The 26,224-nt window shown below is 39.8% G+C and overlaps 1 protein-coding gene across 1 annotated transcript in view; it reads right to left on the minus strand.

Annotated features, from left to right (window-relative positions):
• bach2b (BTB and CNC homology 1, basic leucine zipper transcription factor 2b) overlaps positions 1 to 26,224 on the minus strand; it is an 82,765-nt gene that overhangs the window by 18,219 nt on the left and 38,322 nt on the right. Inside the window, exons 2-3 of the mRNA XM_054761094.1 lie at positions 16,849 to 17,103; positions 5,738 to 7,246 (exon numbers count right to left, since the gene is read on the minus strand). Of these exons, the coding sequence (XP_054617069.1) occupies positions 5,738 to 7,246; positions 16,849 to 17,091 (1,752 nt within the window). The 5' untranslated portion in view covers positions 17,092 to 17,103. The remainder of the gene's footprint in view (positions 1 to 5,737; positions 7,247 to 16,848; positions 17,104 to 26,224) is intronic.

Here is a 26,224-nt window from a genome sequence, read left to right on the forward strand (position 1 = left end):
AATAAACAATGCTCCGAGCTTTCAAAGCCACGTTTGACTGACTATTCTTCCAGGGCACGGTGGCTCACATTGAGACACTGACTGAGATCTAGCGTCTGTCCACCGCAACCACCAGTCACTTGCACACTGTTGAAAGCTACTTTTAGCTCTTCAGCAGAGATGGATCACCAAGAACACTCAACACACCAATTTCATGGCTTCAGTCTATCACGTTTTTTCAAAAAGATATTCATTAATAAATCATGCTGTTTCGTGCCTATTATTAGTCAAAAATATGCATATTTAAGCACATTCTACACATTTTTGGCCCAAATTAGGCTTTTCAAGCATAAAAGTGACTAAATGAAGTAAAATATGTACAAATATAAGACATTCAGAAGACACATTCAAAGACATTGTGATAATATGTAGTATTCCACACTGGTCACTAGGTGTCAGTAATGTTACTGTAATGTTGGGTGAGACACACAAGCACCAGACTTGATCACCGGAAGAACAGGCTTTTATTGCAGGTTTGAATGATCTCACAACAGGCACAATAATCCCTAACACGGGTTTGCAGCCGTAACCCACGCCAAGCTAAAACCCAACACTCCCCTAGGGAACACATTTACAGCAACACAAACTTATATGTCTTATTTTCTCTTATTATCTGTCTACTATATTGTGTAATAGGAGTGTAAAGGTGACTATAGGGTTGTTTTTTCATGTCTAGAGGGCTCTAATAATATTAAAAAACATATTTAGAGGGTGGTAAACGGGTTTTCTATGCCTGAACTACAAATATATTCCATTTATAAATAAGGAACCCTACCTGGCGGAAATTCACTTATCACGATCAGGTCGGGAACAAATTAACTGCCATATATGAGGGTTACTGTAGTCCTAAAATACATCCAACTCTTCTGGATTTATTTTTCTATCTCAGTTAAAAGTGCCACACCCCAATACGGGGGCAAGGTGGTTGCATTTTAAATCAATTTGAACAATGGGTGACTTATAAGTCAACTAGTTGCACAGGAAGTGTATATTACATCATTTAATTAGACTAAACGATGTAGCTTCACAGCTTTCTAAAGGTGGCATGTCTAATCACACGACCTTCACACTTCCTTTTCCTTCTTTTCCCCCGTCCTCACTTTTGAGATGCCCCAGTTTAGGAAGGCAATATGCTGCTGAATGAGAGTGAGACGAAGGGTGCTGTCGTATTTTTAACATTCCACTTCTTCTTCAGCGGTGGGAATAAAAAGTCCTTTATCTGTAGCCATTGTAGCAGCAAACAATGAAAGGATGCAGGTCCCACTTTGATATTCTTCACTTTTTTGTTCATGAACCATATTAAAACCAATCAAATGTAGGTCAACAAGCAAAGCTGTTGGTTTCATGCACTTGAAGAAAAAAAAACCCTCATGTATATATATTTTTAAACTTTGTTTTTAGAATGAAATATGACCTTTTCATCTACATTGCATGTTATTATTTTGGTTATAATTAATTTACAAATAATTGATACATTAATCCAATTAATTAATGAAATAAATTACAAACAATTCATGTTATCCTCTTAAGATTTTAAAATAAATATGTGCAGATGTCATCTGTAATTTTAAGACATTACTATATTATTCCTGATTATCCAAATACCATATTAGGGTGTCGAACCCACGGCTCGTTTTTTCTTGACCCTCTGCATATTGTAATAATAAATGATAATATACGAGCTATGTTTTTAGATATTACACAAATTTGCTTTGTCATCAATAACACAAAGCTAAGATGTGGATGTTTTCTTCAGATAGTTTAACATATATTGACCCACATTTGGATTGCTTTTAGCATCTTGAATGTAAAAAAAATGTAACAAAATGGCCCCCTGCATCCTTCAACTGGAAAAGGTTTGGACACCCCTGTACTAACTTATATAGGCCAATCAATTTTCATGTGGTATTTTTTTTGGACAGTTAAGTCAAACGGTAGTTTTTCAAACTACAATTTAAAATACAATTCCTAATTAATGACATTTTTAAATTGTAAAGACACAGTGCTATTTTTAATTTGGAATTTTATTAAACTACTCCTGAATACCCAAACTTTTGAGTGTTTTTTCTTCCCAGTGTGGACCTAATCATCCTGATATACTTGCAGGTGGTTCAAGACCCATCTCTTGGTCTGCCTACAAGCGGACTCTAGTCTGAGGCAGGTAAGTGTGAAAGCCGACCGGCGTTTAGCTCATTCCGTATAATTCCACATTTTCCTCCACCATTTCAGCTCAGCTTCACAGCATTCACACACAATTTTCTACAGAAATTGCCTTCTCCAGCTTGAATTCGTGTCCCTACATGTCCGAAAAGGAGTAGGAAGAAGTAATCTTCCCCCTTCATGTCTCAGCACCGCGGTAATGGAAGAAGAAACAGAACAAATAAGATAAATAAATTGATGCTTTCTAAATAAGTCCTCAAATGGATCATTGCTTCGTAGACAGCCATGTAGCTGCTTGGCAACTGCTTTCGCTAGAATCTTAGAAAGAAAAGGAAGATTGGAAAGAGGTTTGATTACAGCCACTTTTCATCGCTGTAGTGCACAACCTGTTATTACAAACCTATTGATCATGTTTAGTAGAGCAATGCCAACTTGGCATAAGGTGCTTAGTACCAGTCAGTATTAGGGGTTTTCCCGATCTGATACTGATATCAGATACCATGACGATATAAGCAAAAAAAAAAATGAGTACAGTGTTCCCTCGCTACATTGTGATTCACCTTTCGCGGACTCGCTGTTTTTCAGAATTTTTTTTGTGTTTTTTAAAAAATTTTTACAGCATATGAACGGGCATTGTTTTCTGATTCGCTAAGGGAGAACCCACGCATCGTGTTCTGCATCCTGATTGACTAAGGGACCGTAGACCATTGTCAGTCTATCTCCTCCTTGCCTTCCTGTGCAGTACAGAATGCGTTCAGCTTGCCAAATTTACATCAATGGTCAATCGCGAGGAGTGTGGCTCTGAAGTACTGTATGTTTGCAAGTTTTATCCCCGACAACACCCACAACGTCGACAAAATGTTCTGCACCCTCAAAGGCATCCACGGTCGCACCCAAAAGGCAGAGGAGGACGCTAACCATCGCACAAAAAGTTGGACTTCTGGATATGCTGAAGGTAGAAGTTGCGGCTGTAGGGCGCCAATACGGAATAAATGAATCTTTGGAGGATGAGAAAGAGTAAAATACGACAACAGGAGCAATATGTTTTATCAAGGATACAAAAACGCTAGTGGAACGGTGCCAGGACGAAGAGGCACGGTCAGAGGAGTGAAATATGCACGAGCCACTTAATAATTTCTTGTGTTCGCCCTTGTAGGTTGATCATTAAAATTCAACCGAAGGTTTGAACTTTTTTGAGAGCGTAAACAAGAGAGAAATGTGATCAAATGTCTGAGGTGTATAAAGTGTATTGTAAGGGGTTTTACAGCCTTAAAACATACAGTATATGATAATTGTAAAAAAATAAAGTTGCCTACTTCGTGGATTTCACTTATTGTAGGCTATTTTGGGAACCAAACGAGGGAACACTGTATTGCATTATATCGGCCTGCTTCTAAAATCTCTGATATTGGCACAAGCAGTCCATTCCAGACTCAGCCCCAAAACGTCTATGCAACAGCGGCCAGATAGAGCCCACATGATCACAACAGCGTGTGCTAACGTGTTTAGCATGGAGTAGGAGTGACATCGGCTGTGTCTATTATTAAAGTCCGAAAAAGATGTTGCACCTGAGTGCACAAGTTTCCCGTGATGGCACAGAACTGGGGAAGTTTAATACGACCAACCTCAAGAAGCATTTCAAGCAGCGTTACGAGAAAAACTCTCACGGAATGAAAAGATGACAACCCCTGTCAGTTTAAACTCTTAATTGAGGACCTGGAACCTCGCTATATTATGCCTAGACACCAATACAATGTGGACAAAACTATACCCCACATGCATAAAGAAGTAAGTGGGTCAGTTTTTCATACCTACTGTTGCTGACTAATGTTCTCTGTTTGAGTAATATCACTTGATCCAAGCCTTTTCTAATATTCCACACTACAAAATAAGTCATAAAAGTACGTATGATTCCTGCTGATTGATATCGGTATTGGGTCAGACTTGAGTCACAATTTGACTTGAATAGGGCTTTAGACTGAAGATTTGAAAATACTTGAGATTTTCAATTAATGTGTTGAATAGAATGTGTCCCCATTCAGCGTATTTCTGATGTGATCGTGATGTCATTTCCAGCAAGACAACATATTTTCCCTTCGAATCTGCCTCTGAATGCATCTATTCACGACCAATCAGGTTTAAGACCAAACAACAAATGTGTGGATTACATAAATCCTGAATGCTTGGTCAGCACTCTTTTTCTGTGTCCAAGTCTGTGTCCAAGTCACACTGGTTTTATGCAATTTACAAAATGAAACAATTCCAAGTGCTTTCATTGTATTTGTCAAATGTAATAAAATGATTGTACATTGTTCAAATGGCATTTTGTTTGGGAGACACTTGTAAGGACTGGAAAATTTCAAGCCTATGACTTGGGACTTGACTCAAACTGTCTTGTCTTGACTTGAGACACATCTTTACTTGAGACTTGACTCGAGACTTGAGAGTAAAGACTCGAGGCTTCCTTGAGACTCACAAAACACTCCCACTTCTGAATACAATGTGTGTGTGTGGACTGGGTGAGTGCCCAGAGAGATCCCACAAAAAGCACAAGGAGAACATATGAACTCCACACAGATATGCCCGAGTCAACACTCAAACCCCCAACCTTCTAGCTTGGAGGCAGCTGTGGTAACAAATGTGCCTCTGTTCTGTCACACTATGGAATCTATATTTACGCATCTCTTTGTCTTGCCACTGTGTTTGTGTGGTGCAACTAAACGCTTTCCATTAAAAACCACAATTCTCAATGTAGTTGGAACCCTGGAACACTGTTTGGTGTTTGGTAAACATGCTAACACCCCACTGACTCAGTTTCTGTTTGTGTGCTCCCTGCGCAGCAATCTCTTCATTCAAAAACAAAAAGGATGGCGGCATCCCAAACATACGGCACAAGCTGAATGCGACAGTTCCTTAGACGTTTAAACCGGAAAGGGCCATAAATTCTAATCTTGAATTGGCCAAATCAGCAAAACACATAATAAAACAGATGACAGTATTTCAAAGGACTTACTAAAAGATTTTGGTCATTAAAGCCGGACTTTCGCTGCAAGTTAAAGTCTGCTGGCATGGTTTTTCATTTGACTCATACCACCAATACCACTGCGTTTAGACTGACTCAAAACCTGAAACCCGCAGGCACGCATGTCATGACAGCAATAAAACAACTACACGAGTGTCAAAATTGGGCAGCGACCACACAACAGTAAATACATACAACAATATTAAACACGCCGTTGAACTGCCATGACTGACTCTTACCCCATATGGTATTTTTATTGAGGCAACCTCAGCATGACTCCCCTGACCACTGTCAGAAGTCCATTCATGGTCTTTACGCCTCTAATGTAAGATATTTAGACCATACTTAAGTCAGAAGTGCAATATCACCAGTGACTGGCTCATTAGATCTGACATCTGTGCAAAGATTGTTTAAGTTCATCCAATTGATCATTAGTCCTTCAGGTGCTCTTCAAAGTGAGCCAATTCACTGTGAAATGTTTAATTACGGTACATGATGATGACGATTTGCACTCACCTCTTGACCATGTTCTTGTACCGCACAGGACTCGCTGTCTCCCTCTGAAAAAGAACCCGACTCGTCGCTTGAATTGGTGCCGTAAGACTGCTCACATTTGATCTTGGGCTGCCCCTGGTTAAAAAGGGCATCCCCTCCACTTTGCTCCTGTTGATCCACATTGAGACACCGAGCCATGTTTGAGCAAGGGGAGGAAGAAAACTCAAATTGAGGCAGGCTGCAGGGAGAACCGCCACTTCCATCCTCGGCATACGAGTATGAGGAACAGGAGCTGGAAGTCCTGGTGCGTGTCTCACAAGGTGGTGAGCGTGGGCACACTTTTATTGGAACTGGGCAGCTGGTGTTGGGCCGTGGGCGGCACGGTAGTTGGGGATCAGTGGAGGTGGTACTGGGGCAATAGGCCTGGCAGGTGGGGAGGGACTGGCTGGCACCAGGCCACATTCCCTTTGGCATGTGCTCAGAGAGCTCCATCTCCAAAGAATTCCCACCAGGGTAGGAATGGGCCGGGGTTCCGATGCGATTGCAGGCTCCTGAAGAAAATATGACACTTCGGCGATCCAGCTCAACTTCCTGTTTGCAGATTTCATCACAGGAAGATGACTTCAGGGACATACTTGCAGGGAAACTGTCCTTCTCGTTTGGGGATATTAAAGATAAACCCAGCTTCCCTGTAAAAGCTCTAAAGTCTTGTTTGTGTTCTCCCTGAGAGTTAACTTTGTCCTGGGGGCAGCCAAGGATGTTGGCAAAAAGCTGCTGTGATGTGTTGGGCAGGTTGGGGAGGTCCACTCCTTTTTTGAAGAAGGCTTTGAGGCAGGAAGGGGACTTGGTTCTCTTGATTCTTTCCATAGACCTGGGGTTATCCATCTCCATGGCCGTCACACTATCCTTATCCCTGAAGTCCTGCTCATCGCCCGACAGGCACAATGAGACGGCCTCATCCTCTACCTGTGGTTCAACTTTGATCTGCGCCAAAGTCAGCCTGTCCTGACTGCTCGCTCCTCCACTAATGCTGCTCTCTTTTATTGTGCTTGGAAAACCTGAGGTACCACTGTGTGAGGAGAAATCATTATTGTGCTTGTTGCTAGCCCACTGGTACTTCCTGTACTTTGGACATCGTGGCAGGTCTGATCCTCTGTGTCGATCAAAGTCCAACCGGCCATCTGTCAAGCTACTAGGTATCGTCACCGCTGGACGATTATCGCCCGGGTGTTGAAATGAGGAGAGATCATCGGCACATCCTTGCAGCCTTGGGGAGGAGGGTCTTTCCACCTCTGACTGCATGCTCTCATCCTCTGAGTTGATAGCATCAGCGGCTCCCTTGTGGCAGCGCAGCAAGGTGTCCTCCTCGCTACGCAGCTGAGCTTCGAGGAAACGAAAGCATGAGTCCTCTAGGTTGTGCATGCGCAGGAATTCGGCACAGCGGATGACCTCCTGAATGTTTTCTCTGCTGAGTAACAGTTTAGCAGTGTAGGCAAACTGCAACAATGGGGCGAATCCTTCAGCGGTGACCTGAAAAAAAACAGGGAAATTGTCAGGATTACCACCACAACAGCCATTGCTTTGACAACACGGAGTGTGGTGAGACAGCCTGACAGTCCAAATGACCATCAACGCAATTTAAGATAGAAATATTATATTTCAAATGTAAATCTGAACAGGCAGTTGTTTAACCTCCAGCATATTCTCATACCAGTTAATTAGAAAATTGAACTAAATATTTCAGTGGAATATTTTACACCAACATGGAAAATACAGTCGTCTCTCGCCACTTCCCTCTATCACGGTTTGTCAGAATAAATGAATGAATAAGTTATCACTGTTACGGGGCTGACTCCGGCATATTCTTAGTCATAAATATGAGTATTTAAGCAAATGTTATGTATTTTTGCCTAAATGAAGCATTTTCAAGCGTAAAAATGGCTAAATGAATGAAATACAGGGCTGTGCAGCTGTATTTTATTGGCCTACGGCACATTCTAAAAATATACATATTTAAAATTAAATTTAATATTTAAATTTTATAAGAATGAAGTCAAAATATTAAGAGAAAAAAGTTCTAGTAATCTAATCAAAATTAGGTAGGGAAAAAAGTTATAAAATTACAGAAGAATATTTACAAGAAAAAAAGAAAAATAAACAAACAACAGCATAAATGGCAAAAACTATGTAATTTTCCCAGAATAAAGTCAAAATATTGAGAGAAAAACAATCGTATTGTACAAGAAAAACATTCACAACCACAATTTTATGAGAATAAACTCATAGTGAAAAAATAATGTCACTTTTGTTGCAGAGAGTTGGACTATTAAAGATTTTTTTAGTAATAAGAAGTTGTAATATTATGAGAAACAAACAAAACAAATTAAGGTTGTAATTTTTTGGAAAATGAGGTTGGGGAATATTATGGGAATAACATAAAAATATTATGGGAATGAAATAAAAATATTATGGGAATAAAGTCATAATATTACGAGAAGAAAATTGACAAAGATTGTTTCAAATTTAGTTGAAGTATTAGGGGAAAAACACAAGAGCAAAAATGGGAAAAGAGTTAAGTTGATACTAATACTTGTCACGAACGTTGAAGCTGTCAGCAGGTTGACCCCCAGGGTGCAGAGAGAAGGCGGCAAGGTGCAAAAATAAAAGTAATTTTATTGCGCAGGACAGGAACAAACTAAAAGTAACAGAGGAAAAACTCTGTGGGAAAAATAATATCAACTATACACAGGTAGGTGACAGCACGGAAAAATCAACGATGGAAATGACAACAACAATGAACCAGCGCGGCGCATACGACGGCGCTGGTCTTTTAACTGTCAGTGATTAGTATTGACCGCAGCTGTGCGGCCACCAGGCGTGGAGTGGCAGTTCCTTCCACCACCCCGGAAGCATAGCTTGCCAGAATAATGGCGCAGGACAGGAAGTACACGCTCCTGTCCTGCGAAGCGTGACAATACTAAGTTGATACTACTAGGTGAGATGCATTTTTTTCTTGAAATATATATAACTTCTCAGCATATCTACTGTACATGTGTTGCTTTACTAAATATCAAAGTAGCCCTCGCATCCTTTCATTTCTCACTATGTGAACCACGCTGGGAAAAGTTTGGACACAATATTTATTCTGCAACAGTCATCAGTGGTCGAAAAATAACATGGTAATCCCTCATCTCTTTGCTCTTTGAATTGAGAAAAACTCATGTTTTTTCAAAATAAATAAATTAATAAATATAAATGTATTAATAAATTATCGCTGTTTCATGGATGATTATATTCAAGCAAGTTTTACATATTCTTGGCCTAAATGAAGCATTTTCAAGCATAAAAATGGCTAAATGAAGTATAATATAAATATAAGGCATTCCAAAGATGCATTTAAAGACGTTATGATGATAGGTAGTACTCTACACTGGTCACTACGTGTCGGTAATGTTACTGTAATGATAGGGGAGACACACAAGCATCAGACTTGATGACTGGAACAACCGGCTTTTATTTTAGATTGAATGATCTCACAACAGGCACCATATTCCTTAACACGGGCTACTACTGCGGCCATGAACCAGCTAAAACTCAACTCTGAACCCTCAACATCACTTCCTGCCACCGGAAGACACTCAAGCGTGAGTCTTATTTATGTCTTAAATGGCCTATTTTCACTCATTATGTTTACTATATTGCATAATAGGAGTATAAAGGTGACTATAGGGGTGTTATTTAATGTCTAGAACAGGGGTCACCAACCCGTCGATCGCGAGCTACTGGTCGATCTTTGGGATCTTTGGGCCGGTCGAGAGGCGCCCGTACGCCTCGCCACCCTCCAGGCACACAACCCGCAAGCTCCAGCCAGGAGGTATCAGCTCATGTACACCGGATCACATCACCGTGAGGTTAAGCGAGGGAGAGAGAGTGAGTGACAGAGCGCAGCGATGGGCCTGGGAAAACACAAATATAACTCCATAGACGTGCACCTCCAAAAAAACCTTCGAGCTGCGGCTCCTCGGGGTTGCACTGACCAGTCTCTCTCTTCTCACCATCGCTTGCCCACGACTCTGAGCCAACAAACGGAGGTGAAGTTTGCTCATAGAGCCCACAAAAGTAGGCGTGGTCAAAGTGCGGCTCGGGGGCCATCTGCGGCCCGTGGCTCAATTGTCATTGCATCACTGCAGACACAAGATAAAATTTAAAAAAACAGCAAAAATGGTAAAAAATAGAGCAAAAGGTACCATGACAATAAGCTGAAATGTTGATGCCAACAACCAAGAATAACAAAGCTTTGTATTTGAAGACAAAGCTTTAAATATCTATCATTTTTTACTTTGCTTTCTACAATATAAACGACCAAGACCACGGATCTTGGTCTCAAAAAGGTTGGTGACCACTAGTCTAGAGTCCTATAATAATGTTAAAAACTGTATTTTGAAGGTGGAAAACAGATTTTCTATCCTGTAATTATGAAAATATTCCACTTACTGAATCCTATTCACTTATCACGGTTGGGTCTGGAACCAATTAACTGTGATAAATGAGGGATCACTGTACTTTGTTACACCAAAATAAATTGGTGCAAGCTGTTTTAATTTGTCAGTCTAATAAACGTGGGGTTTAAATTCAATTTGCAGCCTCCGTATTAGGCTACGTAGAGCCGGGACTTTAATGTGTTAATTTGGATGAATGAATTCCAGAAAGACAGTCAATCACACCGCTCTGTTTCTGCACTATAGGCAACTCTGAGCTTTCCTCAGTGCACAAGATACATCGTGTGACATCAGCGCACCACAGACTACGCACTCGTGTGTTTGTGTGAGTAGCAACCTGATTGAAACTCTAGACTGAATGTTGTTGTTTAGTTGGTGTCTATTCATTGATAGAGTCATGGACTGCAGTGTATTTGAATTGTACTTGTTGTGTCAAATATTGTTATCCAGTTCAAATGTGATAATTGCGATTCATTAAGTACAAAGTCTTAAAGGAATTATATTATTTTTTAAAATGAGCCCCATCACCAGTTTTTGAAAGCAAACAAACAAAAGTTATCAAGACTAATTGTCGTTGAACAGTATATTTTGGGTACAGACATTTTTGAATGCTTTTGTGATGAACGCATTTATCTTCTTTAGGCCTCTGTTGCAGCGTACTATAGGTACTATATGTCCTCATGTACTCTCAGTGAGTAGACTGGCCATTGACCCGCGTGACCTGCCGTGTGTGTCATTATCCGGTGTCCTCAAGTGAAGTATCAGCAAAGCCTGGAGGTTTGTAAGACTCCCGGCTTATTCCTGTTGTGGCCATGTGGTGTGGGATGATAGAGCAAAGCCTTCCATTTAGACTTAATACCTGTTAATAAGGTACACTCCTGAGTCGTCAGAGTTCCAGGCAGCCCACTGCTGCTTTTCAGCAGCTGAGAGGAAAAAGTAGTGTGGAGGCTGTTTTCATATCCACCAGTTCAGCCCTGAGCTACAACATAATACACGTGTATAATAGAATTCAACAAGAAAAACTGTTTTTAAAATAAAAAAACAACAGAATTTTTTTTAAAATCAGCAGTAATTTTACAAGAATAATTTTGAATAATGATTACAAGAAGAACATTTAAAAGAAGAAAGTTAAAATAGTTGTAACACAAAAAACCCCAACAAAAAACCCCATCAGAAATAAAAAAAAGCAGCTTTAATTTTACGAGAATACTGTAAACTCGTAATATTAGGAGGAAAAATAACATCATTTTAGCAGCGTAGATGTTAAATATTTTAGAAAAACAGTTTTAAACCGTTTTTTTTAGGAAACCGTTTGAATATTATGGGAATAAAGTCATACTACCACAAAAAGAAAACTTACAAAGATTATTAGGGATGCTCCGATCTGGGTTTTATGCTGTCGATTGCGATACCAATCATCCAGGGCTGAAATCGGCCGATACCAAAACCGATCACATGGATTAATTATACATTTTTCAATTTATTTATGTTGAGTGCTATTGGCCAGCGGTGCCGTATAAAGAGGAAAAGTCAGGACAATTCCAAGGTCACTTGACTGCCAAGGGGCCCAAAAACTAGGTGATTAATAATAAAATGTGTAATTAATTTATAATTAATTAATTAATAATTCCTGGCTGCACCCCTGCTGTAGGCTATATGATATAAAAAAAAAAAAAAGGAATCATAAAATCACCTTAATCTAGACAAAAACTTATTTCACTTACTTTTTGAAGAGAACATATACAGTCATGGAAAAAATGATTAGACCATCCTTGTTTATTCAGTTTATTGATCCATTTTAATGCCTGGTACAACTCAAGGTACATTTGTTTGGAAAAATATAATGATGATAACAAATATCGCTCATACGATTTTAATTTAAGAGCTGATATCTAGCAACTTCCATGGTTTTCTACATAATAACCAAAATCATTTAAGTTCTTCCATGAATAGCTATAGCATTGTACTGCCAAAACATGTAACTCTTATGAGCTATTATTGTTGTCATTGTTATATTTGGTTCCAAACAAAGGTACCTTTAGTTGTATCAGACATTGTAATGAACAAGAACCTGAAGAAACAAGGGTTTTTCCATGATTGTATCTGACAGGATGAGACCCCTTCTTTAAGGAGACTTTGGATGTGAGAGTAAATTGGTGGAGCTCTAGCAGGACTTCCAGGTAAGTGAGAGAGCACTCGGTGTCTTTCATCGCTGACAAAGGCTTGTCATCTCGTCCGATGAATTCAACAGAGCCTCAAAAACTCACCATACTCTGTCAAGTGTTTATTCTTCAAATCTTATTAAATTAAAGCTTTTTAACGTGCTACCCCGGCAAGATAGTTTTTGTGGCACGTGTTGGTAGTTAAATACCACACGGCAGACATGATTGTTTTTGTTTTAGCACGCATGCGCAGTGTGAAGGAAGTGGGAGGAGCACGCTGTCCAAGATGTTAGTTAGGGCATGACACTACATTGCACGCATGGATCACTGCGGTGTGCAATAGTACTAGCCACATGTGATCGGCTTTGTGATTGCCGTTGAAAGGCATGTGGGTTCGATTCTCCCTTGGGCATTTCTGTGTGGAGTTTGCAGTTCTCCCCGTGCGTGGGTTTTCTGGGTTCTCCGGTTTCCTGAATGGTTCCACATTCCAAAAACATGCATGTTAGGTTAATTGGAGACTCTAAATTGTCCATAGGTATGAATGTGAGTGTGAATGGTTGTTTGTCTATATGTGCCTGCGATTGGCTGCCGACCAGTCCAGGGTGTACCCCGCCTGTCGCCCAAAGTCAGCTGGGATCGGCTCCAGCATACCCCCTAATGAGGAGAAGCGGCATAAAAAAATGGCTGAATGCCGATCATGTTATTTTTCATGGAAATAGGCCAATACTGATTGGTGTCCAATGATCAGTGCAAGATTATTTAAGCAGCAGGTTGAAATCTTTGAAAATAAAAAAAAAACAACAACAACAATAACATATAATATATATATATATACAGTATATATAATTTTAGTTTTAGTTTGATTACAATTTCACCTCATTCAAATTCTAAACTAAAACTAAAATGACACATGGAAATCATGCAGTTGGACACAAAAATATGCCGTGTCATGTCACTGGCCAACATTGACTGCTGCAAGGTACATTATTGTACGTACAGTACAGACTGTATAATGTGTTCTGCTCTACAGCACACTGCAGTTAACTAGCAGACCAACAGCACGTTTCGGTTATTGTCAAGAGGAAGCTGCTGACTCAATATCATTGAGGGGGGATGGTGAGTGCGTGTGCGTGTGTGTGTGTGTGTGTGTGTGTGTGTGTGTGTGTGTGTGTGAGAGAGAGAGAGTCAGGGGGAGGTGGGAGTTTGTGTCTGGCAGACTGGGGGAGGGTAAAGGCTTTGACTGCTCTATCTGCTCTACTGATGAGCACAGCACATACACAATGTGCCAACATATAAATACTCATCACTATCACTCATACACTGTATATGGTTTGTAGTACAGTACAGATATATAATGTATATACTGTACATTCATTCATTTAAAGACCGAGTAGCACCGGTCTTGCCAAACATCAAATCTTAACAATACAATTTGTACAGTATTACACATGATTAACTATCAGATGATACACACTTCTTATGCAAGGGTACTGAGGTTTGAATAGAGACATGCACAGGTACTCCGTATCTAGTTGGGTGCACCTTTCTGTATTTTTGCTTAATGAAATGAAGGGTTGAAAGCATTCCAAGCCAGGAGGATCATAAACACTCTCTGCTAGTGACTCATCGAAGCTGTTAATACAGAAGAATGCGAGAAATTGTTAATGTTTTAAAACATTAAACAGGGAGGACTGCTAAAAGATCGCAGTTCTGGAACTAAATCAATAGCTTGGCCAAAAATCAAATGACTTCCTACGGCAGAAGCTCCAACCAAGGTGTGAATGAAGAAAGAGTGATATCATAGCTGGAAGGAGAAGGACGGGCCAGCTTGCTGCTGATTAACAGCAGCATTGCATCAGGATGGAAGTGCTACGCGTACCAAAGGCTCTATTTTCAGCTCCTATCAACAGCTGCTGCCTGCAGGAGTACACCTTCTGTACGTGCGTGCTCTGCATCATATGCAATCACTCCACTCTTACCAGCAACCTCATGAAGGAAACAAAACCCAGATCACGCAGGTAATACTGTACTCTACAGTAGTACAGGGGTGTCCACAGTGTGGATACATTAATAGCATTCATAATTACCAAAATCATTTTTTTATTGTTTCTGTAAGCCCGGCGTGTCCAAAGTGCGGCCAGGGGGCCATTTACAGATGGCAGCTTTGTATGTCCCCGCAGTACATCATAGAAATAAATTAAACAAATACAACTTTTTTAAAAACTGCAAAAACAGAAAAAAGAGCAAAAAGGGTGCAATGTTACAAGAAAACGCCGATGCTAATAAGTAAGGGTGTCTCGATACACTCACGAGATGAGATGATGTACGATAATGGGTTCACGAGAACGAGACCAGACGATATTTTAACATTACGGTACTTTTAAGAAAACTACAATGACAAAATATCGTTCTGAACAAACTGACTTTTTTTTATTTAACTGAGTCACAAAACAATGCAGGTACATTTTGAAATGTTTTCTAACTTTGCATGCATGACCTAAGCATGATGCTTTTAACTGTTGGAACTTTTTTTTCCACAAATTGAATCAAAAACTAAAAATGACAAAAGTTAAAGTAATGACGGCAGTTGTACCTGCTACTACTAATCATTTATGTTAATGTGTAGGTATGTACGAGGGATGAGGCGGACATACGTCTTAGACAAGTATCTGTCACGGATAATGCATTTTTACAGAGTATGAGCATGAAATGAGTACATCTCGTTATTATCCGTAATCGTGATGAAGGAAAATCCTCATTGGGTAACTACTTATGTATTCACGCTCCACGCTCTGTGATTGGCCAGTCACACACAGCGACCGCCCCTCCCTAGATAAACTCCCTCCAGCCAGAGAGAGCAGCCATGCCTTGTGTTGTTACAGTATGTACGTGGTGCATTTGAAAAGACAGAACTATAAACAGCTCGTCTAGCGTTGGTCACTGCAGGTGTTTTTGATTTTTATTTCTTGCTGCTTGCTTCTAATTTGGCTGGTAAAATAAAGTCAGGTGGCTCGTCGCAATGCTTTTGGAGAAAACTACAGTGAACAAGGCCAACAGATTATTTCCCTGTTTGCCATCACTGGATGAATCACCAACTTCACACATCCATCCATCTATTTTCTATGCCGCTTCTCCTCATTAGGGTCGCGGGTGCGGGTTCAAACAGATCATTAAAAAATAATTAAATAATAAGGTCTTACAGATCACTTACACACATGTACAGTGCACATATAGCGGAATGATAAACAATAAATATAGCAACTTCTGATTAATCCATGTCAATTTCAGACTTAAAATAATTTTAAGCCGATTTAAGACCCACACATTTCTGGGTAAACCACGCCCACTTCTGGTTTATGCACGGCCCACTCCGAGTACAGATATTTAGATGGGTGAACAGATACAGATAGTGGCGTACTCGTTCATCCCCAGTCTGTACAGATACATGGAAAATAGATTGCAGTTGATTTTATTTTTTATGTTTACACTAAAAAAACTATAGTTCCCATGATGATTAGAGTGACGAACCAAGAAGTGGTGAAATATATGCTACTATCACATATTTTGAGCAGTGAACGTGTTTTGATCTGACAAATCAGAAGTAAGTTTGATCAAATGTAGAATTGCTACATGGGGCATGACAGAAAATAATTGAGAACCACTGGGCTCTGCACACAGAAACGTTTTCAGGTCTAAACGGCAAAGTATTTTATCATTTCAGCCTTTCATCTACACGGAAACGGTGTTCTGAGTGACCTGAAACGGTACTTTTTGAAAAAGTGGGAAAATCTGAAAACGCCAGCTTGTCAGTGCCGTGTAGACAAGCAACTCACTTTAAAAAAAAAACAAAAACAATGGCATCACTGACCAGTGAGCTTTGACGACAAGCCAACATAACATCTGAATATTTTGACTAGCTTGACTCACCTCAGTTGAGGTGATGATATTTTGTTGTCTCAAACTCCCAAATGACTCGCAGAAGTAATTCCACTTCGTCGTAAGACTACAAGAGCCTTGGAAAGACTTATGCGCGTGCGTTCTTTCTTCTTCTATAGTTTGGTGTGTCACATGGGTCTGTCTGCGTGTCTGTTCACAGCGCCACACATAGGTGTGCCTTGTGTATTACATTGTTTTCACCCAGTGATCCGTTCCCGTCATGATGCAACTATTTACTAATTCGACACAGTGTTGACGTGAATTTTTTTAGGAACGCTCCCGTGTGGACAGGGCCTACAAGGTTCCACTGTATTTGCCTAATGTAGCCAAAGCCCCGATATAGACATCATCAACATGTTTTCAAGCCAAATGATACAATTGGACAAATAATTGCATTTGTCAAGTCACATGTTTTATCTCATAACATCACTTTGTGTGCTAATGGATGTTAACAGAATTAGAATTTTTTTTTCTATTATAGATATTGCATTGTGTTAAAACTGCCCAGTCCAGATAATGTATTTAACGGACGTACCTCTTCAGGAAGGCTGAGCACCAAGCCATTCTCCGTCTGGCCTCCCAACACCTGCAGGAAATACTCGCTGCAGGCGGCCAACACAGCCCGGTGCCCGCGAAACTCCTTGCCTTGCACCAGGACAGTCACATCGCACAGGATATCCTGCTTCCGCTGGTCGTTGAGGCAGAGGAGGATATTGGTACAATGAACCGTCGACTCATACACATACATGGGGGCTTCAGGCTTCTCATCCGCGGACATTCCGCTCACGCCCTGGAAACAGAAGCAAAACAAGAGTTAGTCAGCTTCCTGTCAAGCTAAGCAGGAGCTGCAGCCGGACCCCTGATCCAACCTACCAGTGCACCAACTGCTGCTCTCTGCTTGAGATGCTTCACACCTTTTATATATATATATATATATATATATAAATATATATATATATAAAAAAAATAACCGTTGGTCCTAAAATATAAAAAAAATAAAGTAAAATAAAAACTCTTTCAATGATTTTCAATCAATACTGCATCTGCTCCTCGTTCAATTCAAACAATGAAGTGCGGTAAGGGGAGGAATCATGATGATAATAAAAAAACAAAAACATCAAATTAATATTTGTCCATTGATAAATGTATGTTCTGCATGATTCCAATCGTTTCTAACATAATCTTAAGTAAACATCACTGAATTTGCACATTTCCTGATCAAATACAGGGTAGAAATGTAAGATGAGGATGCTGCCGCCAGCCTTTCCTCTCAGTTTAGTGCACAGCAAAGCCTTCACGTTTTCTTCAATATTTCAACTCTATGCTCCTAAAATGACATTAACAAACCACATTTTGATATTCCAACCATCCATCCATTTTCTATGCCGCTTGTCCTCATGAGGGTGTGCTGGAGCCTATCCCAGCTGACTTCGGGTGAGAGGTGGTGTACACCCTGGACTGGTCACCAGCCAATTGCAGGGAACATTTTGATATTAGTTGACATTATTTATTGTTTTCTGTTAATATTTTGACTATATTCTCATAAACTTACAGCTGTTTTTTTCATTTTTGCTGTAAATATTCCAACTATATAAACTTTCTTTTAGTAAATTTTCTTCTTGTAATTATGACTTTATTCCCATACAATTTTGGCTTCATTCTCATAATATTTTAATTTTTTTGCAGGCTACTTTTCCAAATATTATAACTTCAATTGCTGTTTTGTTTGTGTTTCACAATATTATGACTTAAAAAAAAATCTTCAGATTATTCAGACTTTATTTTTGTAAAAGTACTGCTGATTTTTTCATTTTTGCTGGTTTTTTTGTTGGGTTTTTTTGGGTTTTCTTGTTAAATTATGTTTTAGAATGTGCCGTGGGCCAATAAAAAAACAGGCACGGCAAATGGCCACTGCACTTTGTACACCCATGGCCTCGGACCTAACCAATTAATAGATTAATCGAAACAACCAGCTTAATTCATCAGGTGAATACACTACGAAAATAATTGTTAGTTGCAGCCATAATATGCACCTCCACTTGACTCGGAAAGGCTGTGGAGTTAATTTACTGATATCATCTTTATACTTGTACTGTGAAGAAAACATGGTTTGAGATTGTAAATGAATATTGACACTTTGATCATCTGCAAGTGCACTTTTGCGGGAAATTCCACTGTGACCACAGAAAGTTTCAGAGCAGAGGCCTCTCATTCCCCGTGCTGCACATAAACAACCTTTCTAGCAGTAAAAAGGTCATGGTTGGTGGTATTGATCCTGAGATAATATATGCAAGACACCCACGTCCAACACATGCTTGCAAGACTGTGGAGCTTATCAGAGCAACAGCGTGCATGTCATATGCATCCATTTGATAAGAACACATATAAATGTTCTTTATACAGTCATCTCAGCATACGACAGGAATCCATCTTCATTCTTTCTGCAGACAAAAACCAATGCATTATCTTTGTCCAGGGGACAAAATAACAAAGCATCGATTTCATAAAGGTTTGATCACCGTTGTCGGGATTTTCATTTGCTGTAAATGTCTTAGACATTTAGGCCACACGGAGACAGATATTTTCAGAAACGCACATTTTCCCCACTCGTGCAAAAAAAGTGATGTGGAGTTTTGAAAAAATTGTCTGTGCACATAAGAGAAACACATTCATTCATGTTCATTATGAAAATACTGAAAATGAAAGAACCCATCAAGCATCTCAGCTTTGTGATATACAGGAGGTAAAATAGCTTATTGTTAGTATCAACTTCACTTTTTGCTCTTTTTTTTTCCCGATTTTTGCTGTTGTTTTTGTTGTTTTAATTTTCCAAATATTTAAACTTAATAATCTTTTTAAATATTCTTTACATAATATTCTGACTTTACTCCCATAATATTTTGACTGTTTTCCCATTCATTCATTTTCTGTGCGGCTTAATCCTCCTCAGGGTCGCAGTGGTATGGTGGAGCCTATCCCAGCTGACTTTGGGCGAGAGGCGGGGCACACCGTGGACTGGTCGCCAGCCAATCGCAGGGCACATATAGACAAACAACCATTCCTATGGACAATATAAAGTCACCAATTAACCAAACCTAAGTACCCGGACAAAAAACGCTCGGCGATAACATGCAAACTCCACAAAGAGATGCCCAACAGAAATTTGAACCCAGATCTTCCAGATCTCCTGACTGTGTTGCAACACGCTAACCGCTAGGCCACCATGCTGTCCTGTACGGTGAGGTCCTGTATTCCCATCATACTGTATTATTTTTTTCCCTCCCACCTAATTTTCCATAAATGCCAACTTTATGTTGTTTTCTTTCTCATATTATTACGACTTCTAAAAAATAATAGATTTCTTTCTTTAATATTTCATTAGCTTTCGTCATAATATTAAGAGTTTATTCTTGTAAAACTGTGACTTTTTTCCTCGTTAGAATACGAGGTTTAATTTTCCAACTGTTTTTATTAACTTCGTTCTTGTAAATTTTCTTCTCATAATTATGACTTGATTCCCGTAGTATTTTGATTTTATTCTCATAACATTATACGTTTTTTAGTAACCACATTTTCCAACAATCACCACTATATTTGTTGTTTTGATTGTTTCTCATAATATTACAACTTAAAAAAAAAAAACGAAAAAAAATTTAACTTTATACTAAAATAATGTTATTTTTTCCTCATAATATTATAATGTTATTCTCATAAATTGACTTTCTTGTGAGATTACAAAAAATGTAATGATATTTTTAGAATGTGTCACTGGTTGTACTTAGGACACCTTTGCCCTAGAACAGGGGTAGGGAACCTATGGCTCGGGAGCCAGATGTGGCTCTTTAGATGACTGCATCTGGCTCTCAGACATTTCTTAACACCATAAAATGTGTTTTATTTCAATTTGTTTTCCTGACATTTTAAAGTAAAACATGACAGAAATCAGTGTTAAAAATAACATTTAAAATATGCATTCTAATGCATTTTAATCCATTTGATTTTGTAGCGCAATGCCAGCTGTCCTTCCCATTTTCCAGTGTCAGACACCAAAACTTGATTATTGGGGTCGTCCCTCCTTTAATCCTTCAGCTAGCTAATTGTGCAGAGACAACCCTTTTGACGAAAAATGGAAAGAAAGATACGGAGTAGCGCGCAAAACCATGCAGCAGCAGAAGTTGCATTAATGGTAAAAAGTAATGTATTTATTATTGGTTAGCTTCAATATAACATTTTTATAAAAAGAATAAATTCAGAGACTTATTAAATTCTAAAATTGTTGGTCTTCCTTAAATATACACACATTTGGTTGTATTCGGTGTTGAAACATGATATGGCTCTCACGGAAATACATTTTTAAATATGTGGCTTTCATGGCTCTCTTTGCCAAAAAGGTTCCCGACCCCTGCCCTAGAAGGACCAAATCATGATGAAGCAAACACAAACAGCGAGAAACGAGGAACACAGATACACATGCACATGGCAATACATACACAAAATGATCTACTTCATTTTCATGTATCGTGTGATTTATTTATTATCACAAGACAATTTTTTTCTGAACAAGAAATTACGTAACATCACGGAGATGTGATAGATACATAATTGTGGCGATGATGGACCAGCGTATTTCCTAGCAAATCCTACATGCAAAAGTCATGTCTTCATTTTGCAAAAGGATGTTAGTGGAAGGACTTGCTTGAGTGTGATTGGTGGATAATGAGGAAGTGCTGTGTCGTTGGCGTGTAGAGCGACAGAGAGACAGAACCTAATGCTACTTCTGTCAACAACAACAGCATAGAGAGCACATTCTCTTCTGATCAGTGTTTCCCTCCAGCGCCAAGCCGTCTGGGTAATGTAGTACACAACAACATTTACCAACACAGACTTCGTGAGAGCTGCCCCCGCCGCCGTCGCCATCTCCTTTGTGAAAAAGGAGGATCCTGAGGCCTTGCTGACAGAAATTGAGTGTTTCTGCTGCACTGAGAGGCACACAGCGTTACCAATGCGAGGAGGACACTGCTCCAAGAGACTGCATCACAGCCAACCAAGAATTTTTAGCAATAACAAATACTGCAGTGGTAGAAACTTTTTTCCACCTACCCAAAATCAAGGGGAAAAGACACCCCAGGCCAGCTGGACCAGACGGGCAACTGTCCAACGAGTAAGTCACCATGATATTGATTGTGATACGTGGAGCACATAGTGATTGATATCACAGCTATGCACACAGTCCATCTACGCCAGAAAAGTAGTACCTCAGTGTTAGCTCCTACAATAACATGTCCCTACAGCTTTGTTAATAGGAAGCTCACGGCATGTAAATGGAGCATTGCATGTTTTCTTAGAGAGCTTTATAGGCAAAACAGGTGAATCTTATTACATGCATTATTAGCTGCCTAGTCCTAGCTAGCTACCTAGTTTTCCAGTATTTAGAACGCACAGAAAAGGGAAATGATTGTGGAACACATACGTAAACAAGACGGCCACGGAGCTCCGTCGCGGAAGTAGATGCGAGCGTCTTCGTCACATCCACATGACTGCGCAGGTGACAGTGCGCAGGAATACGACGGGAGACAAATATATAACGCCAAGCGTTTTGTGAGGTCTGATTTTTTTGAGAAGGCATTTTACTTTTGAGGCATATTGTTTTGAAAAGCCAAAGTCTTTACTTAATTGTCCCCAGCAACTAAGTGGAACTACGTTCTTCATCACGGAAATCTGACCAGACTGGACTTAGGAGACCAAGTGGGGGGTAAGTCGCTGTTATTGAACTACAATGCTGATGGGGATGTCATACAACTTCATGTCAAAAAATCCGAACTGTCCCTTTAAAGTGAAATAGGCTGTTCAAAAGTTTAAGAGCATAGGCTTTAAAAGCCAAAATCTTGGCAAAAATGTGGATTCAATGTAATTTTCTGTCAGGTATTCACACTGTCATGATCTCTTGATGGTAAAGGCAAAAAAGCTTTCAGTCTTTGAACGTGGTTGGATTGTTGAGCTGCATAAGCAAGAGCTCTCACAGCGCGCCATTGCTGCTGAGGTTGGACGCAGTAAGACAGTCATTTGAAACTTCCTCAAAGATCCTGAGGGTTATGGAACAAACAAGTCAAAAAAATGTCACCGGCCCTGAGGATCCCATTGGTTGTCAGTCAAGACACGGGACCATCCTCGGCCAAAATGAAGGTTGTTACTGGTGCTGAGTACAGTCCAATAACTATCAGACGACATCTATGGGAGAAGGCTTTTAAGAAGAAAAACATCTTCAAAGGCCTCGTCTCCTTCGATGCCCCAAAATTGCCCATTTGGAATTTGCACGACAGCACCAAACATGACACATTGAAAGGTGGAAGAAAGCTTTATTCTCCGATGAGAAAAAATGTAACCTTGACGGTCCTGATGGCTTCCAATGATACTGGCATGACAAGGAGATCCCACCTGAGATGTTTGGAGGGATCATGAGCTGGGCTGCTTTTTCCTTCAATGGAACAATGAAGCTTCAGGTTGTGCAGGGGCGTCAAATGGCATCTGGCTATGTGGAGATGTTACATCCCTCATGACTGAAGGCCCTCGTCTGTATAGGAATGCTGCAGTTCACAATGCCCGGCTGTCAAAGGACTTCTTCCCGAGGAATAAGCGTACTCTTTTGGACCATCCTGCGTGTTCTACTGATCTAAATCCAACTGAGAACAATTGGGGATGGATGGCAAGGGGAGTTTGCAAAAACGGACATCAGTGCCAGACAGTGGATGCCCTCTGTGAAGCCATCTGCACCACCTGGAGCAACATTCCCGCTAGCCTCCCGGAAACACTGGCATCAAGCGTGCCCACACTAATTTTTCAGCAGAGTAACAAGAATGGCGCAGCTACTCTTTACTGAGTCCTTTTGTGAAGATTTTATTTCTATTTTAGGGGGCTTTGGGTTTTTTTTGAGGTATGGTCTTAAACTTTTGATCAGCTGATGAACAGCCTATTTCACTTTAATGCTTGTTTGCAATAAATTGCTTACTCAAAATTGTTTTTGTCTCACTCCCAAGCCTTCTTTTTGCAAGCTCTACTCAGAGCCTCCTTAAGATCCAACAGTGCAAAATGCAAATTCTTGCAATTTTTCAACTGGTCTTACCATTTTGATTAGGTGTGTGTTATGTGCATGGAAACACAAGACAAGGCACGACTAAAATGGAATCAATTTAAAGCTCCTGGCAACAGCGTTTCTGTCATCTAAGACACATCACCTCGTGACATTTCTACACTCAATACAAATATGGTCAGTCCTAGTCTTCAAAAAGTTGTGTGCATACATTTGCGTTACCTCAGAAAGGTGTCAGTACAGATCCCGTCATCTTGTTATTCCTCAACTCTCTAATGTCTCCCACCATTTGTTACCAACAGCGTCTGATCCTATTGCTGCTTGAGGGTGGCTGAGTATGACAGAGCAAGCCAGATATGTGTGTGTGTGTGTGTGTGTGTGTGTGTGTGTGTGTGTGTGATGACATGCCAGAGTATTTTCGGCCGCTGCCTGCTTAAACGCAGCTTGCATGAATCATGACTTCCCACATAGTAGGTCAGTGAGCAGGGTGAGTCATATTGCTGTCTTATATGGTAACACAGTGCACATGTGATAGAAACACCGGGTTATCTATAGACTCCACTCGCTGCTGCAAATGTCTGGCGCGACGCTACTCTGCCTGCCTCAAGTGTTTTTGTCAAGAAACAAGGCAAGTTTGCGAGTTGGTGATTTTATTTTGGATATTTACCTCCCCCCCCCCGCATGCTGCGATGAGTCAGCGTGGTATATTTGGCTTTCACGTCGCACAATTTCACCAGGACTGCGATAAAGTCACCACACGGGACTAAACCAGCACAAAGATAGACTTGTCTTGCCTTTCTACAACTCAATATGCAACAGAGAATAATCACTTCTTGGGGTTACTAAAATACCGGATGGCATGACAAGGGAATGTAAAGCCTGGAAGATTATACAGTGAGGAAAATATGTATTTGATCCCCTGCTGATTTTGGAAGTGTACCCTCTTAGAAAGATATAAACACTGTATCATTTTAATGGTCATTTATTTTAACAGAGAGACTTTATGTGTCCATGAAACACACAAATGAGTCCTGTCCCTTTAGAAAAGTACGACTAATCTCAACTCAAGATGTGTCACACAAAGGCCTGTCACACAAACGCTCTCTTCCATGCACACCTCTCCATCACCATGGGCAAGACCAAAGAGCTGTAGACCTGCCCAAGACTGGAATGGACGAGGAAGCTTGGTGAGAAAGAGAGCACTAGTGGTGCAATCATGGATACATGGAATAAATCCAAGACAAGAGTTAATCACCCTCGCTCTGGAGCTCAATGCAAAATTTCACCCTGCGGAGTAAGGATGGACAAGGGAGGAACTGGTTGGTGATGTCAAGGCAGTTGGGAGCACAGTCAGCTAGAAAAGCATTAATAAGACACCAGCACCATTCTCATCTTTACTTTCATCTTATACACTCATCTTTGTCCGTTTATGGAGGTCAAGTGTTCAAAAACAGGCGCACCGCACCTCGAAGTCAGGGCCAGTAGGTGTGGGGTCCGGTGGGCACGCAGCCAAGGAAATCACACACACAGATTGATTTTGAAAAACCGTCCATAACGTGGATTGTCCCGTACAGGCGAAACGAACAGTACACGAGCGGCTGTTTTTTTATTGGCCTGCAGCACATTCTAAAAATATAATTTAACAAGAAAACCAAAAAGAACAGCAAAAATGTAAAAAGCAGCAGTAATTTTACAAGAACAAAGGCCAAATACGAAGAGGAAAAAGTTGTAATCTAACAAGAAAAAGTCACAATTTTACAAGAATAACAAGAAAACTAATGTCATTTTATTCGTGAAATATTAAAACATGTTACTTTCTAAAGTTGTAGTAGTGTGAGAAACAACAAAACAACAAATAAAGTTCTAATTTTTGGAAAATTAGGTTACATATTGTTACAAGAACAAAGTCAAACTATGATGGGAATAACGTCATAATTACGAGAAAAAAATGTACAAGAAGAAAGTTGAAATTGTTGAAAAAAACAGCAGATAAGAAAAAAAAACAGCTGTAATTTTACCAGAAAAAAACAAGTCATATTCTAACGAGAGGCAAAGTTCCTCATATGATGTCAAGTCAAGTCATTTTAACAGCATAGAGTTGAAATATAATTTTTTTTAAAGTCATAACATTATGACAAACAAACAAAACAAAATAAAGTCATTTTTGAAAAAATAGGTTGGGGAAAAAGTCATAATACTAAGGGAATAAAGTCAAAATATTATGGGATTAAAGTCATAATATTTGGAGAAAAAATGGGAAAAAAAGAGCAAAGAGCAACGTTGATGCTAATAATAGCCTTTTTCACCTATGTCGCAAAGCTGAGATGCAGTTTTTTCTTGAAATATACGTACATAACTTGTTAGCATATCTACATGTGTTGCTTTACTAAATATTAAAGTGGCAAAGTTGCAACCTTTCATTTTTCACTATGTGGCCCTTGCTGGAAAAAGTTTGGACACCCCTGATCTAATTCATTCATAACCTTATTTTTTTCTTGATTTTTGTCTCATTAAAGCTACTATAACAGCTATGAACTGTTTATCCTAGTGAGGGGGGTAAAGTTAGAAAATCAACAGGGGATCAAATACTTATTTGCCCCACTGTAGGTGACAAACGAGAAAGTCAGCCACCACACTTAGAAGAAGCGTAGGAAAATGTCTGCCCACAGAGAAGTGTTGACACAAAGTTGTCGCCCACGTCCAAACCTTTAAAAGCCACATGGGTGCATTCATGTGCAATGGGTGCGTGACATTATTTCAAAATCTATACGTAGATTGAAGCAAACATGCCTGCAGAAATATGCAGAAGATCATTTCCTTGTAA

Source organism: Dunckerocampus dactyliophorus, chromosome 19 (genome assembly GCF_027744805.1).
Source record: "Dunckerocampus dactyliophorus isolate RoL2022-P2 chromosome 19, RoL_Ddac_1.1, whole genome shotgun sequence".
Lineage (NCBI taxonomy): Eukaryota > Metazoa > Chordata > Actinopteri > Syngnathiformes > Syngnathidae > Dunckerocampus > Dunckerocampus dactyliophorus.